The 14,522-nt window shown below is 39.4% G+C and overlaps 3 protein-coding genes across 3 annotated transcripts; 1 reads left to right on the top strand and 2 right to left on the bottom strand.

Moving 5' to 3' along the window:
• Positions 1–3,698: 3,698 nt before the first annotated feature.
• BO70DRAFT_347023 (proteasome regulatory particle base subunit RPT6) lies at positions 3,699–5,776 on the bottom strand. Its single transcript, XM_025541570.1, has 3 exons — positions 5,111–5,776; positions 4,351–5,026; positions 3,699–4,257 (listed from the first exon to the last, which is right to left on the bottom strand). Exons 1-3 carry the CDS (start codon positions 5,343–5,345, stop codon positions 3,999–4,001), a joined length of 1,170 nt encoding a protein of 389 aa, XP_025394289.1. The 5' UTR covers positions 5,346–5,776; the 3' UTR covers positions 3,699–3,998.
• Positions 5,777–7,791: 2,015 nt separating this feature from the next.
• BO70DRAFT_204119 (calcium/hydrogen antiporter) lies at positions 7,792–11,322 on the top strand. Its single transcript, XM_025538621.1, has 3 exons — positions 7,792–9,697; positions 9,752–10,681; positions 10,743–11,322. The coding sequence occupies exons 1-3, from the start codon at positions 7,883–7,885 to the stop codon at positions 10,914–10,916; spliced, it is 2,919 nt and encodes a 972-aa protein (XP_025394288.1). The 5' UTR covers positions 7,792–7,882; the 3' UTR covers positions 10,917–11,322.
• Positions 11,323–11,727: 405 nt separating this feature from the next.
• BO70DRAFT_401337 (FGGY-family carbohydrate kinase) lies at positions 11,728–13,742 on the bottom strand (the record flags this gene model as incomplete). Its single annotated transcript, XM_025546975.1, has 3 exons — positions 11,728–12,783; positions 12,886–13,446; positions 13,521–13,742. 3 exons carry the CDS (start codon positions 13,740–13,742, stop codon positions 11,728–11,730), a joined length of 1,839 nt encoding a protein of 612 aa, XP_025394287.1.
• Between the last annotated feature and the right edge of the window lie 780 nt (positions 13,743–14,522).

Raw genomic sequence — 14,522 nt, 5'->3', positions numbered from 1 at the left:
TAATTATAAGAGTATAAAATATTTATAAGAATATAAAACAGTTATAAGAGTATAAATAACTGCAAGAATTTTTAAATAAGTATTTATTTATAATAATAATAATAATTAAGAGAGAGAATCGCAGAGATTAAAAAAAGAAAAATTTAAAGAATAAAAAAATTTAAAAAAAAATTTTTTAAAAAAAGATATTCTTAGAGTGGCTTAACCTGACTATTATATATCATATTCTCTCTTAGAGTTCTGAGTTCTAAGTCTTAAGCTCTAATTTATATCTAAATTAAAAATATTATATTATATTTATTATTTAATTATAATTATAAAAATATTTGCTATATTTATTATTTATAATATTTATTATTTAATTATAACTATAAAAATTTAAAGTATCATAAATAATAATATAATTATAATTATATAAAACAGCCGCGGCAGGCTTATATAAAATACAAATATTATATAAAAAAAGGCTTTTTTTTAATTAATTTTCTTATAAAAAAGATTTTATAGCAGAAATTTTAATACTATCTAATTTTTTATAAATAATAATCTTAAGAATTAAGATTTTAAAAAAAAGAATAATTATAAAAATAATAATTCTTATAATTTTTATAATATATTATATTATAAGAAATATTTATACTATAGAAATAGTTTCTTATAAAATAATTATATTAATATAATATATAATCTATAAAATTTTTATAAATATATTTATTTATAAAAAAAGCTAGATAAAAGATTAATAATAATATTTGAAGTAATATAAATATTATCTTAATTTTATAATAGATATATTTTCTTTATACTATCTCAATACACACTCTTATATAAATTAAGATTAAATAAATAAAATAATTAATTTATAATTTTTAAAATGTAATTTTAAACTTTTTTCTTAACTTTATATACAGAGTATATTAAGAATTAAGATATTTTTTATATAGATATAAATTTATTTTTTTTAATCTTTATATTAATTTTAAGTAAAAATTAATTAAGTATATTAATATAGAAGTTTCTAATATATCTAAATTTCTTAATTTTAAAATTATAATTTAAATAAATTAAATCTAATTAATTTAAATTTTATATTACTGCTTAAATTATAATCTTAAAATCTTTATTTTTTATGTAAAATTAAATATAGACTTTATTCTATAATCTATTTTTTATTATATATATTAAGTCTAAAATATTATTAATTATAATAATTAATTTTAAGTTTAAGTAATTATTTATTTACTTATATAATTTTATATTAATTCTTCAGAATCAGAGTATAATTCTTATATTTTATAATTTATATAATAATAATATATTATTTAATTTATTAAAAGAATTTTTTTAAATTTATTAAATATTTATAAATAATCTTAATTTAATAATTAGCTATATATTAATAACTTAGATTATTAAAAAATTAGAATATAATAAATAACAGACTTAAAAATAATTTAAATTATTAATTAAGTTTACTAAGAAGTATGTTAGGGGAACCCATAAGCTATGAAGAACTGAGCCTGTATATATAAGAAAAAATAACTGATATTTTAAAGAGAATTCTTAAGAATCTGGTGATTTTATATATATATATAACTCAGCAGATTATTAGTTTAACAAAACAGACTAGCTGAGTTGAATAGCTCTGGAATATATCCCATAATAAAGTAGTTTATATTATTATATATCTCTATTAATAATCTTTTTTAAATAGTCAGAATATAATTAAAAAATATTATTAGATCTTAAAAATATATATTTTATTATTAAATAAATAATTTATATAAACTGTTTTAATTATTTTATAATTTTAATTAATTTATAGCTATTATAATAAAAATCTAGAATATAAATTTAATTAAATAGCTTCAGCTTATAATTTTACTTTAAATTTAAATTTAAAAAATATAAAGAATATCTGATTATAATAATATTAATAATTAAAAAAAAAGAGATAGATAGTTATATTAATTAAAAAATAAATACACAGCCTGATTTTAACGCGATTATGCAAATTTTCCCTAAGGGACAGTACTCTCTCACTTAGGTAAGCCAAAGCTTCAGACAATCCAACCAAAGACAATAAAACCAAAATTGGAAAGGGAAACGAACATCAGAGACCCGCCAGTCACGCGCCCATAAAAGTTCTTCTGATGCCGCGTCAACCGGAGATCAACCAGCCAGTCGGGACTCTGGAGGCCTACGAAATCTGCCAGCACGTTGATAGGTACTCTGTATCCGCTGGTGTTCTCTAATTAGAGACCTTCTGCAACAGTCATTTATATTTATAATTAATATATTATATTAGTATTAATTTCTTAGTAGCCTGCTAAGATCTAATCAGAATAAATCTTTATAATTAATTATTTATAAAATATATAAATAAAATATAAATACTAATATTTATTATTCAAAGAATTAGATCTAATATAATAATTACTAAATAATTAATAATTAACAACTATTAAGAATTATTATTTTAAAAAGAATTAAAGCTATTCAGATTATCTGTATATACTTAACAGTCTAAATAAATATAATAAATAAGTATAATAGATAAATATAATAGATAAATATAATAAATAAATATATATAAAGATTAGACAGAGATCTTAATAAAATAAATATAGAGCAGTAAATTAATTAAAATAAACTGTTTTAGAAAACTCTTTAGAACTTATATATATATATATATATATATATATATATATATAACTAGGGCGTGCTACCCGGAGTTATTAAATAGCAAGATTTTTATCTTATTAAGTAGATTAGTCAGTTATAAATATTTTTTAAATAACTTTATAGTTGATTACTAGGGGCGGGCCGCTATACCCGATTTTGAATTGAAATGTTAATGGTAAATGACCGTTGCAGAAGGTCTCTATTAGATAGATAGTACTTGCCGACCTTCGCGTCCGAAGTAAGGCAGACAGTAGATACTTACATAGATACTCCACGACAGCTGTTCTCCGCGGTAGAAACAATCTAAGTAACTCTGTACTCCGTACTCCGTACATTCTCTAGCTCAGCAGCAGCCCCGAAGGAATGACCTCCGCGGGAGTTTATACGCTCTATGTAGGGGTAGAACTATCTACTTTATAGTGTGATAATACTGCTAGTCTACTACGCATACAGAGTATTATTTGAGACAGACACGTACTGTATGTAGGTAGGCAAGGGCACAGAGCTAGGCAGAAGGTATACTTTAGCAGAGTAGTTCTCGCTACAGAGAGAGAGTGGGCCCTTGCCTGGGTTGGGAATGCCAGCAGACCATATTTAGGTACGGAGTAGGAGTATGGGGTCGAGCCTATCCACAACCAACCTTCTTATTGCCACGAACCCCCCCCTCTTTCCTACCTTCGTATAGCTTCATTATCAGCCCATAAGAGTCAATACGCATCTTTACATATTATACACCCGGGGTACCAAGATGCCGGAGGGTGTGATCTGACATCACCTGGAGGTACAAACTGTTATCACGCCACCCTGTGCTCTCTGGCGGGTTAGATTGGTATTCGGTACACCCGAAGCGAGAGCAGCGCTATTTGCTTGGTACACCAGTTATGTATAAGCTATCTATAGTCTACTCGCCGCACCACCGGGAGCGCAAGCGGAGTACATAATTTGCTTGATAAGGTAGTACGTAGGCCCAGAGTGAGGAACATAAAGAATTAGGATGCTTGGAATAAGCCAGTCACCAGGATATGGATGTGTTAGATAATTATAGAAGAAGACCACAGCTAAACATGCAACCACAGATTGATACATATTGTGCCTGCTTGGGGCCTTTACAGAAGTTTTGCACGCGGACAGGAGACTACCACCCACATCGTATCACTCTTGGAAAGAGAAAGCAACCCATAAGTTTTTACTATGTGTGCACATGTATAAGAGTATGACTGGGGTGATCATCATAGAAGCAATAGAAGGTAACACTATGCACTGCTTCCTGCAGTACACTATAAAAACTGGCAGAGTCACATTATTTCCGAGCTTCACTTGAAAAGCTTGGAGACAGCAATTTCCTTGTCATCGTGCTTGTTGAGGATCTTGGCAGTGGCCAGGTCAAAATCCTCTTGGGTAACGTGTACTCTTCGCTCCCGAAGAGCATACATGCCCGCCTCAGTGCACACTCCCTTGAGCTCAGCTCCAGAACACCCATTCATCTTCTCTGCAATCTTCGTTAGGTTGATGCCTCGTGTCAAATTCATTGATCGAGAGTGAATTCGCAAGATGTCGGCACGAGCTTCCACCCTAAGATAACGAGGAACATAATCAGTAATCCGCGCTAAAAGTCTTGGCCAAACATGGGTCAAGGCGTAAGGAAAAACACGGGTATTGACTCACGACGGTGGTGGGAATTCAATCTTCCGGTCAATCCGACCAGGGCGCAACAATGCCGGGTCTAGGATATCGAGCCGGTTGGTAGCCATGATAATTTTGATGTTTTTGGTGGGCTCAAATCCGTCCAACTGATTGAGGAGTTCCAGCATCGTTCGCTGCACCTCGGAATCACCTGAGCCCGCCGAGTCTATCCGACTAGATCCGATGCTGTCGATCTCATCCATGAATATGATGCTAGGAGCGTGCTCTCGAGCCATTACGAATAGCTCGCGGACCATGCGACTTCCTTCACCAATGTATTTCTGCACCAGTTCTGACCCGCTCACCCTGATAAACCGGCAGTCGGTATGATGGGCTACTGCTCGGGCAAGTAGTGTCTTGCCGGTTCCTGGCGGTCCGTAAAGAAGAACTCCTTTAGGCTGTGCGATACCAAGCGACTCGAACAACTCTGGGTGCTTTAGGCCAAGCTCGATAACTTCCTTGATCTCCTTTATCTGCTGGTCAAGCCCACCGATCATGTCATAGGTGCTGTCAGGCACCTTTTCTACCATCATTAGGGATACTAGCGGGTCAACAGACGAGGGCAGCATTTTTTCCAGCTTATATGAGTCGGACAGGAGGGCGACCCGCTTTCCCACAGTTAGTTTGCTGATATCAACTCCGTCGGCGATATCCACCACTGGAAGATGACAAGGCAGAAGTTAGTCTAGGAAGCACAGATGAAAATATAGACATCCGCGGAGACGACTCAATATTAACTTACCGTATTTGCCTTCGGGGTGCACTTTAACGAGGACTTTCTTGGTGCTCATGACTTTTACTACCTCCCCAACATAGGAACCGGGCTGCTGGAGCAGGCCCAGCTCCTCTCGAAGTAAGCGCACTCTCGAATTGTAGTCGTTGCGTTGCGCTTCCAGTCTTCGTAAGACTGCCTGGCCATGAATTATCTCAAGTTTCATGCCCTCGACCTTGTTGCGATAATAGTTGTCGAGCGCCATGATGCAATGACGCTCCTTGGTATGGCCACAACAAGGCGTCAATCACGGGAATAGGTTCTCAGAGAGCTAGCTATATGTCGTTGGCCCCAGGTCAGTGATTCTTGCGAGTTGTTTCTGAATTTGCTTCTGAATGGAGAACAAGAAATGTCGGTGGATGCAAAATATACAGATTCAAGACACAACACGATGATCAAGTGGTGACGGTGGCTAGTACGAGGGAGCTTGTTGCGGGTCTAACAAGGTAGTTAAGGTAGCTGATATCAGCAGCAACACCAGCCACTGAATCTTTCATCAGCCACATCTTGAAGACCAGGCTATATGAAATCATGTGATGTGATACAAGTACATGCCGTTTCTTTTTATCCAACAAAGATTGTATAAGTATGGAGTACATAACTGCTAGTACATCGGAATATAAAGTATTATTTTCTCATAGCAAGACCACCGGCCTAATAATCTGGAGATCGTGTTAAATTATATGAACAAGTAGTCTGCTTCTGTACCTCAGGTGCCTACGGTCCTCCCTACTTAGGTACCTAGGTAGGTACTGCCAGGGGCGGTGAGGAAAAGGAGGGTTGGTCTTGCCGTAGCGAGTGATTGCCCTCATACGGTCGTCAGTAGCCTAGATAACTCCACCTCCTGTATTCTCATCTTCTAGCTAGCATTAATATCATCAGTCTACTAGTGATTTTTATTTGCGAATAACTTCATTTAGTATTATTATCGTTTGATAAGCGCTGCCTACCTGCAGTAACCATAGTACTCGGAACATTCTTGCCGCCCTGATACTCTACAGTACTACTCCGTACCGTAGGTACCTACCTGTTCTCGAGGGGGTCCACAAATGGTATATCTACTGTAAATCTATTGTATCTCTATGGACTTTTTTAGAAAACAGATTTTAGGGCTTGTATATGTATTTAAAAACTTATACATAGTATATCATATTTTAAAAATACATATATATCTAATTATCTATATATAAAAATGAATATGTATTCAAATTTTCAAACATGCATTTGAGGGAAACAGTAGAGTGGTTAACGGCCAGGGTAGGTTAATGGTAACAGTTAAGAAATTTAGATAATAATTAAAATATTTTATAAGAATTAAAATAAATATATAATTTTTATTTAATTAATAAGTATAATCTAGATAATTATATAATTGATTCTTAAATTATATAATATATAGATATTACTATAAAATACTTAATAATTAAAATTTAAAAATTACTATATAAAATAAGTCTAGAATTAATTAATTATATATTAAATATAGACTAGCTGTATTAAATAATAATTAAAATATAATTTATACATAAATATTAGATTTTTTTTAACTTTAATTTTAGAACTGTATTTTATAATTTATTTAGATCTAAATAATAAATATACTTTTTAAAAGATTCACTGATTGGTTTTTACTTTTTAGTCTGTATTTTAACTGTTAATCACTCTACATATATTTTTTTAAATTATATTATAGAAATATTTTTTTAACTACATAATATATATATAATATAATTTGAAAAATACTTATTTTTATCAAAATACTATATATATACCAAACCACAAACCCCCCCTTGTCCGGTAAGGTACCAGAATAAAAAATACCTTACCTGATATCTCCCCTTGGTACTTCTAAGGTAGTACCTACCTAGGTACTAGCTAGTATGTTACCTACAGTATCTACGGAGTAACTACTAGTAGTGCCTACCTAGGTGGTACCCTACGAGTCCCTGTTCATGAAACAGCACAATGGTGTAAAATCTGTAGATATATATGTCCAGACAAGTTTCAAGCCATCATATTGTTTGAGTCAAGGACTTGCGACCTTCCGCGGAGGTACTAGAATTCCGCACCATCTTTCTCCTCAAACCTGTGACCTGCATTGTCAAGGTCTCAGCTGACTGCGGGGATGCGAGACCTTATCTCATGATCTAGCTAGTTTGCGTGTTTCGCACCTGCTCTTCACCCTCTCATCTTATTCCACCCGAATCCCTCTTCTGGGCCTACATCGACATGTAACTTATGGATTTCTCAATGACTTAAAGGGATTTCTTTGCTTTGCTGTTCCAAGTGCAGGTCGCTATCTCACCGGCGCTTCTTTAATAATTCCCCTTGCAATACTTCCCAACCTCCCTGTTTTATCGTCACATTATAAACACCGGTCAACGGAGGTCAAGAGTTAAAAAGGGAGATAAAAAGAAGAAGAAGAAGAAGAAGAAGAAGAAGAAGAAGAAGAAGAAGAAGAAGAAGAAGAAGAAGAAACCCCTCCTAGCGAACTGAAGGGAGAGGGGAGACCCAATCGATGATGTCTAACAGCGATGAAGAGGGCCACGGTCCTTCGCATCCCTTCGAACACACAGTGTCGTCAACCATAAGCAACGAGGATTTATCGTCAGGACCTCCACGCCAACAAAGAAATCCAACACAATCCAGAAGGAACTACGGTATGGTTGTGTGCTAATAAGTCGGTATCTTTTGGCCAAGAAACTCATTTTTTCTACAGGTACTTTAGATTCTTCCGCAAGGATGGACCTTGATCCTCGTCCTGATGAAAGTCAGCCGGAAAGCTCAAGTCGTATGCATACTTCCCAGTCGACTTCCACGACACCTTTACAGTCCGACAAACCAAAGAAACCATCTGTGACGCGCCGCATGTCTTCTAAACGTCAGGTACCCCACAAAGGACAAGAATTCTCTACAGAGGATGATGTACAGGAGGTAGAGGAGGACATAGCCATGCAACAAGCCTCCAATACCCAGCCATCCCCTAGGATACGGCCTCTAAGGAAGCAGAGCTCTACTCTGAGACGAAGACTCAATGCTCGCATGAGCCCATTGACCCAACCTGACTCCGACAACGAAGGTGGAGAAGATGCCGGCTTGCCTGATCCTGGCGTGGAAGTAGAGCCTTCTTCTCAAATTTCCGAGAGCGAAAGCCGCAGCGGCGATGGTGACACTGGCGTGGATGAGGCGGAGACAAGTGATGCGGAGAGCTTCACGTTGAAGGATCGCCAACAAGCTATCAACGAGACGCATCCGTTTGGAATAAGACTCTGGAAACCCGCCTTGTACAAGAAGAGCCGCTCAGTGGAAAAAACCGCTGAAGGTGATATCCATTCATCACCCGGTGGACGCGTGGGCAACTTTTTATTCCTTACAAACCTTCTGTGGACGGTGTTCTTCGGGTGGTGGCTAGCACTAGCTGCTCTCACAGGCGCCGTCGCTTGCTTTGTATTTGCATATTCGGCCAGTGCGATAGAATATGGACGGGTATTTTCGGGGCTTTCTTGGTATCTGGTATACCCCTTCGGTTCCTTCGTTCGTCTAGATACGGACGAAAACTATGCCGAAGAAGACGAAGGTGAAGGTCGCAGCATCAGCGAGTACGAGCAATGGCAGAACGGCGATCTAGAACATGGGAGGCTCTTCTTTGGCCCGCGACGCAACCGCTCCCTTGTTGGGAGAAGAAGAAACAGTGTCGATTCGGCTAGTGAACAAGATAGCCTCTTGGGGCGGACGCAAAGGGGAAGTGACCGAGAAAACTCACTAAGCCATCCCAAACGGCGTTTGTTCGGTCGTGGCGAGTGGACTCTTGGTCGCGTTGTATTCTTCATCTTCTTCTACTTCCTTGTAGGACCTCTAATGCTTCTAGTGTCACTTCTGTGCTGGTTACTTGTCTTTTGGATCCCCATGGGACGCGTGACAATTATCTTGTTTGACCATCTTCGTCGCCATCCTTTAGCTTTGTCGTATCATTCCGACACTACCTATACCAGGCTCAGTCCTGGTTCCTCCTCTTCTATCCTATTGTGCACTTACCGCGCAGCAGGTCTGAGATATTGGAAGTACACTGTCGGCGGAACGAACATCTTCTTGATCAATCTCCTCGGTGTTGTATTATTTGTTATTTTTGATTACTTTCTCCTCAGCGAGACACTGGGAATTCAGGCTGCAATTACGCACCCAGGTCTCATCTTCACGCTTGCTCTTGTTTCCATCATCCCTTTGGCATATTTTATCGGACAGGCTGTTGCCTCAATTTCTGCTCAATCCTCGATGGGTATGGGTGCAGCAGTCAATGCCTTCTTCTCAACAATAGTTGAAGTCTACCTTTATTGTGTTGCATTGACCGAAGGCAAAGGGCAGCTTGTTGAGGGCAGCATTATTGGCAGCATTTTTGCAGGCATTCTGTTTCTGCCTGGGCTCTCCATGTGTTTTGGTGCCATCAAGCGCAAGACCCAGCGATTCAATGTCAAGTCTGCGGGCGTTACATCCACAATGCTGATGTTTGCGGTCATTGCTGCATTTGGCCCTACCCTTTTTTATCAGATATTCGGTAGCGTAAGTTCTGGTTCCCTCTCTACACCAAGTTGGCCGCTACTTACCGATGTCTAGCATGAACTAAACTGCCACTCATGCGTTCAAGCTGTGGATTCTGAAGACAGTGATTGTCGTCGCTGTTACTTCTCCCAAACACCGGCCGTCAACGACAGCTTTTTCCAAAAGGCAGTTCAACCTTACTCTTGGTTTGCTGCTCTGTTCTTGTTCTTGTCCTATGTAATTGGGTTATGGTTCACCCTGAGAACTCACGCTGCCCTCATCTGGGCTACGGAGACAGAGGAGAGAAAGGCAGCAGTTCTCGCAACCGAGCAGGCCTACGAGTCGAGACATGGCGACCTTCTTCATGTTACGGGGGGAAGTGCCGGGGGGTCTATCACCAAAGGATCTGTCCGTGATTCACAGTTATATAAACGTATCCTGGGGCAGTCACTGAGGCAAGTCGGTTTATCTGATAACCCTACTGATTACACTACGGCCCAGTCAGACTCTATCTCAACGAACGGCAAAAGCACAACGCCGTACCTCGTCCCTCCTCGAACGGATTGCGATGATAGAATCCCGAGGCTGAAGAGCTTTGGTGGCTTGTCTAGTGAAGATAACGAGGTTTTGGTACGCCAGGTAACGGAAGTTGCAGCGACTGCCGCCGCTGTCGCGGCTCGTGATGCGGCTCGAATAAGGAAGCCCTCAGTCCAACAGGCTACTGCACGCCAAGCAAACAAAAGCCCTACTGATCAAATAAAGGCCGTACTTGAGGAGTGTGATGATATTGGGCTGGAGACTGGTCATGCTAGTGGTGGCCATGATGCGCCTAACTGGAGCAAAGCCAGGAGCTCCATAATTCTTCTTGGGGCTACTATTCTCTACGCAATCATTGCCGAGATTCTTGTGAATACGGTAGATGTAGTTCTGGAAAGTGTTGACATTGACGAAAAGTTCCTTGGGATCACACTTTTTGCCTTGGTTCCCAACACCACAGAATTCTTGGTATGTGCACTTGAATATTCCAATAAGTTGAGCGTGTTTTGCTTACCTCTTTTACTGGCAGAACGCTATTTCATTTGCAATGAATGGCAACATTGCGCTTTCCATGGAGATTGGTTCAGCCTACGCTCTTCAAGTCTGTCTCTTACAGATTCCGGCTCTGGTCCTGTTTAGTGCGATCTATACTCAAGTCATCGATGCATCTGATCTGCTAAGTCATACTTTCAAGTATATATGACCTTTTCCTTTTGCCAGTGACACCTACTAAAAAAATGTTTCTTCTTATAGCCTCATTTTCCCCCAGTGGGACATGGTATCAGTGATTTTGTGTGTATTTCTTCTATCCTATGTGCATGGGGAAGGGAAAAGCAACTATTTTAAAGGCTCTATACTCGTCCTCACTTACCTTGTGGTCGTGATTGGCTTTTACCTGTCAGGATACAGCAACTTAGAAACGATGGGTATCAATCGGTTTGATACGCTAGCCCTTGGCTCGAACCCAGGCGAGAGGTTTTACACTGTTGGTAGGTCCAGAAGTGGAAGAGCATTTTGATCCCCTCGCTATCCCCTCGCCGTCTCCCTTTTGGTCAAGATTAAACCCGTTTCACCCCACGCTGGAGAGAGAGACCACCTGCTTGGGCGAAGACAGCATATGATCCTGCGGTGCATGTGCATTGATGTACGGTGTACTTGGGGTTTATGAGATTGCAGCGATTAGCTTGACATCCTGTTTAGAGGTTATTATCTCAGTTGTATATCGACACGTTCCTTGGGTTGTATGATTCGAGCTGCCATGCTATCTCCAATATTCACCGTCTGTATGATTTTACCCTGCAGCACACTTCAAGAGCATCATGCCCGTGTTCTAAACGTGGTCCTTGTGTCTTTTTGGTGGCACTCAAATTGTCCCTGAAATATATATCTTTAGATACCCTCCATAGTTATCAAAAAAAAAAGAAAAAAAGAAAAGAAAAAAAAACACCGTGTATAGGGGTTGAAAAGCCACCAAAGACGTGCCTCCGAAGTGAGGGGGGGATAGGAGGAAATGCTTAGGAGTCCCATGGTCTCAATGTTTCGTCTACAAGAGCCCGATACTCTTGTTGCTTATAACATTGTTCCAAGAAGATTCTGTACTTGGTGTCAAGCAAAGCCTTTTCGACCTCATCCTTAGTCGGGGCAACTTTTTTTCCTGGCTTGCTCATGCGGTCCATGATATCCCAGAGATCCTCCGTCTTACCTTCTGCATTGGCACTAGCAGCCTTGGCACCCAGCATAGCTGCACCGTGGCAAACAGCTGCATGGATGTATCGAGGAATGAGCACAGGCATATTGCATGCAGATGCTATCAGTTCAACCAGAATGTCGTTTTGGCACTGCGAGCCCGACATGAAAATAGAGGTGATGCTATGGCCAGCATTATTCATTGTCTCAACAATGTGCCTCGTTTGCAGCGCAATAAATTCAAGGGTGGCATAATAATGGATTGCGAGACCATCCACAGACTTATCACTCGTTAGCCCCACAATAGAACCCGTCATTCTAGCATCCGCGATGGGTGAACGATTGCCCCAAAGATCACCATAAAAGAAAAGGTGACGGCCCAAGTAGAAGATGCTGGGAGCATTTTGTTCTTGAGCCAACTCCTTCAGATGTTCATTAAGGAACTCGTATATATTGGCATTGTGCGACTCAGCGATAGAGACTGCCTGGTTAAACGCTGGATGAGTCTCAATGACATGCTTGAGCAGCTCTCCCGTTGCAGACTGGCCGCCCTCGGCCATCCAATAACCTGGTTGGATGGTATCGCGGTAAGGACCCCAAACACCAGGAACAAAAACGGGATTTGGAGACATGGCGAGGTGACAAGTTGATGTTCCAGCAACAGCAGCCAAGCGAGAAAAGGCTTGTGTCTTGTCATTCTTCGCGACACTAGATCTCAATTGCTCCGACTCTAACTCAACTTTGGCGCCGACTGTACCGATCCAGCCCGCATATGCATCAATGACGCCGCTGCCAATCGCAATTCCAGGAGGCAGCCCCAACTCCGAAGCAGATTTGTTGCACAAGGTACCGACCAGTTCACCAGCACTAAGATAATCGCCGTTCTGAGATACCGGTCAGTTGTCAGTAACAAAGAAACTTGTGCACTGTCATGTTATAGAAAATACAACTGGAAAAGAACAGAGATTTGAAACAAAAGGGCTCACCACCCCGTCAACGCCACCCATTCGCTTGAATTCTTCCTTCACTAGATCGCCCAGGCCAATTTCTGCCAGGAAGTCTTCCTGCCAACCTTTGACACTGCCATCTACACCGACGGGAACATAACCTTGCTTACAGACAACGCTGCAAAAGCTTCTTTTTTCATCGCCAGTGGCAATGTGAGTAAGAGCATCGGCCAGGTCGTAGAATTTGCATTGGTCAAAGAGCTCTTTGGGCATATGGTTTTTCAACCACAAAACCTTCGGGATCTCCATCTCAATCGACATCTTTTCTCCAACGTAGCGTAGAAGATTGTGGTTAGTAGCGTTGACCTTCTCAGTTTCTTCAACGGGTCGGTGATCGAGCCAGAGGATCACATTGCGATCTGAGTCAAATTTGGGTCCTGTTACAGAGACGGGCTCATCTGTCACATTAGAAAATACTGCTAATGAGCATGTTGCATCAAACCCCATGCCCCTCACAGTTCCTGGGTCAATGTTGTGCTGGCTGATAGCACGCTGAACGGCCACACAGATGCATCGCCAGATATCATTCGTAGATTGTTCCTAAGATGGTCAATATCAGGCCCGGGGTCAATTTCCTTTGCGAGAGGATGGGGCTTACTACTGATAGCACATACATAATATCCTTGCTGGGGTTGCCAAAGACCGATGTTCTCGGAGGCTAGGCCGACAATATCCCCTCTACTGTCAACAATACAGGCCCGAGCACTGCCCGTTCCAACGTCAATGCCGATGTAATGATCTACGTGGACTTGTAATCCGTCCCGAAAATCTCTAGAAGCCTGGCTAGAAGTCTGTTGGGGGGGGTGACGATAAGGCATGGAGCCCATAGACGCCATAACTGTGGAAAGCGAAGAAGCTGGGTGAGGGAAATTTAGATGAAAGATATCTTTGACGTAGGTCATGAGGTTGAAACAGGCTAAGCCCCTGCGCAAACAGGGCGAACTCAAAACTTACAGACAATAATGTTATGATTCTAGGCTTGCCGTGGCAGCTCGCCTGATTTATATAACACTTCTTTAACCGTCCCAAATCAATGGAATAAGAAGTCCACAAGGTGTTTTTGCAAGATAATGAGACGCAGTCGACGATATCTGGCAGCTATAGGAGAAGGTAAAGGATAAGGCAATGCAGAGAATACAGAGAATGGAAAGACAGGGTAGAAGAGGAGTAATGGCAGCAGAGGGGAGTCGGGCTTGAGCTTGCGGGAAAACCTGCCGGGGTCCGATGACGTTGGCAACCGCTGTTCAAGATAAGTAGTATGGAGTGGGGTCCCAGTTGCGGCGGGTTCAGAAAAAGTTGCGAAAGAATCAGAAAGTTGGATATCTTACAGATAAGATTTCTGATTCTTAATTAGATTTTTATATAGTTATATTATATATCTAAAAAATCTAACTTTTTAGTTCTTGCACAGCTATACTGTTTTTTTTTTGTTTTAAAACTTCTTATTCGCGAGATTTTTCTAAGATCTATATATATAGTTATATACAGATATAATTTTATATAGGTTTTTTTATAAAATTATCTAGATTTTTAAATAAAATCTTAAATAGAATTTTAAATAAAAACTAAAATAAAAATTTAAGCAGAGTTTTAAATATAATTCTTTTTAGAAATAA

The sequence above is a fragment of the Aspergillus heteromorphus genome (assembly GCF_003184545.1).
Source record: "Aspergillus heteromorphus CBS 117.55 chromosome Unknown BO70scaffold_62, whole genome shotgun sequence".
Lineage (NCBI taxonomy): Eukaryota > Fungi > Ascomycota > Eurotiomycetes > Eurotiales > Aspergillaceae > Aspergillus > Aspergillus heteromorphus.
Note: the sequence above shows the minus strand (reverse complement) of the source record. Positions and strands in the feature narration are given on the sequence as shown.

Excerpts from the sequence above, each read along its gene's own strand:
- BO70DRAFT_204119 (XM_025538621.1), top strand. The coding sequence starts at position 7,883 with ATGGACCTTGATCCTCGTCCTGATGAAAGTCAGCCGGAAAGCTCAAGT. Across the intron at positions 9,698-9,751 it reads TTTATCAGATATTCGGTAGC|CATGAACTAAACTGCCACTC; the intron begins GTAAGTTCTGGT and ends ACCGATGTCTAG. Across the intron at positions 10,682-10,742 it reads CCAACACCACAGAATTCTTG|AACGCTATTTCATTTGCAAT; the intron begins GTATGTGCACTT and ends TTTTACTGGCAG.
- BO70DRAFT_347023 (XM_025541570.1), bottom strand. The coding sequence starts at position 5,345 with ATGGCGCTCGACAACTATTATCGCAACAAGGTCGAGGGCATGAAACTT. Across the intron at positions 5,027-5,110 it reads GCACCCCGAAGGCAAATACG|TGGTGGATATCGCCGACGGA; the intron begins GTAAGTTAATAT and ends GTCATCTTCCAG. Across the intron at positions 4,258-4,350 it reads ATTGAATTCCCACCACCGTC|GGTGGAAGCTCGTGCCGACA; the intron begins GTGAGTCAATAC and ends TCGTTATCTTAG.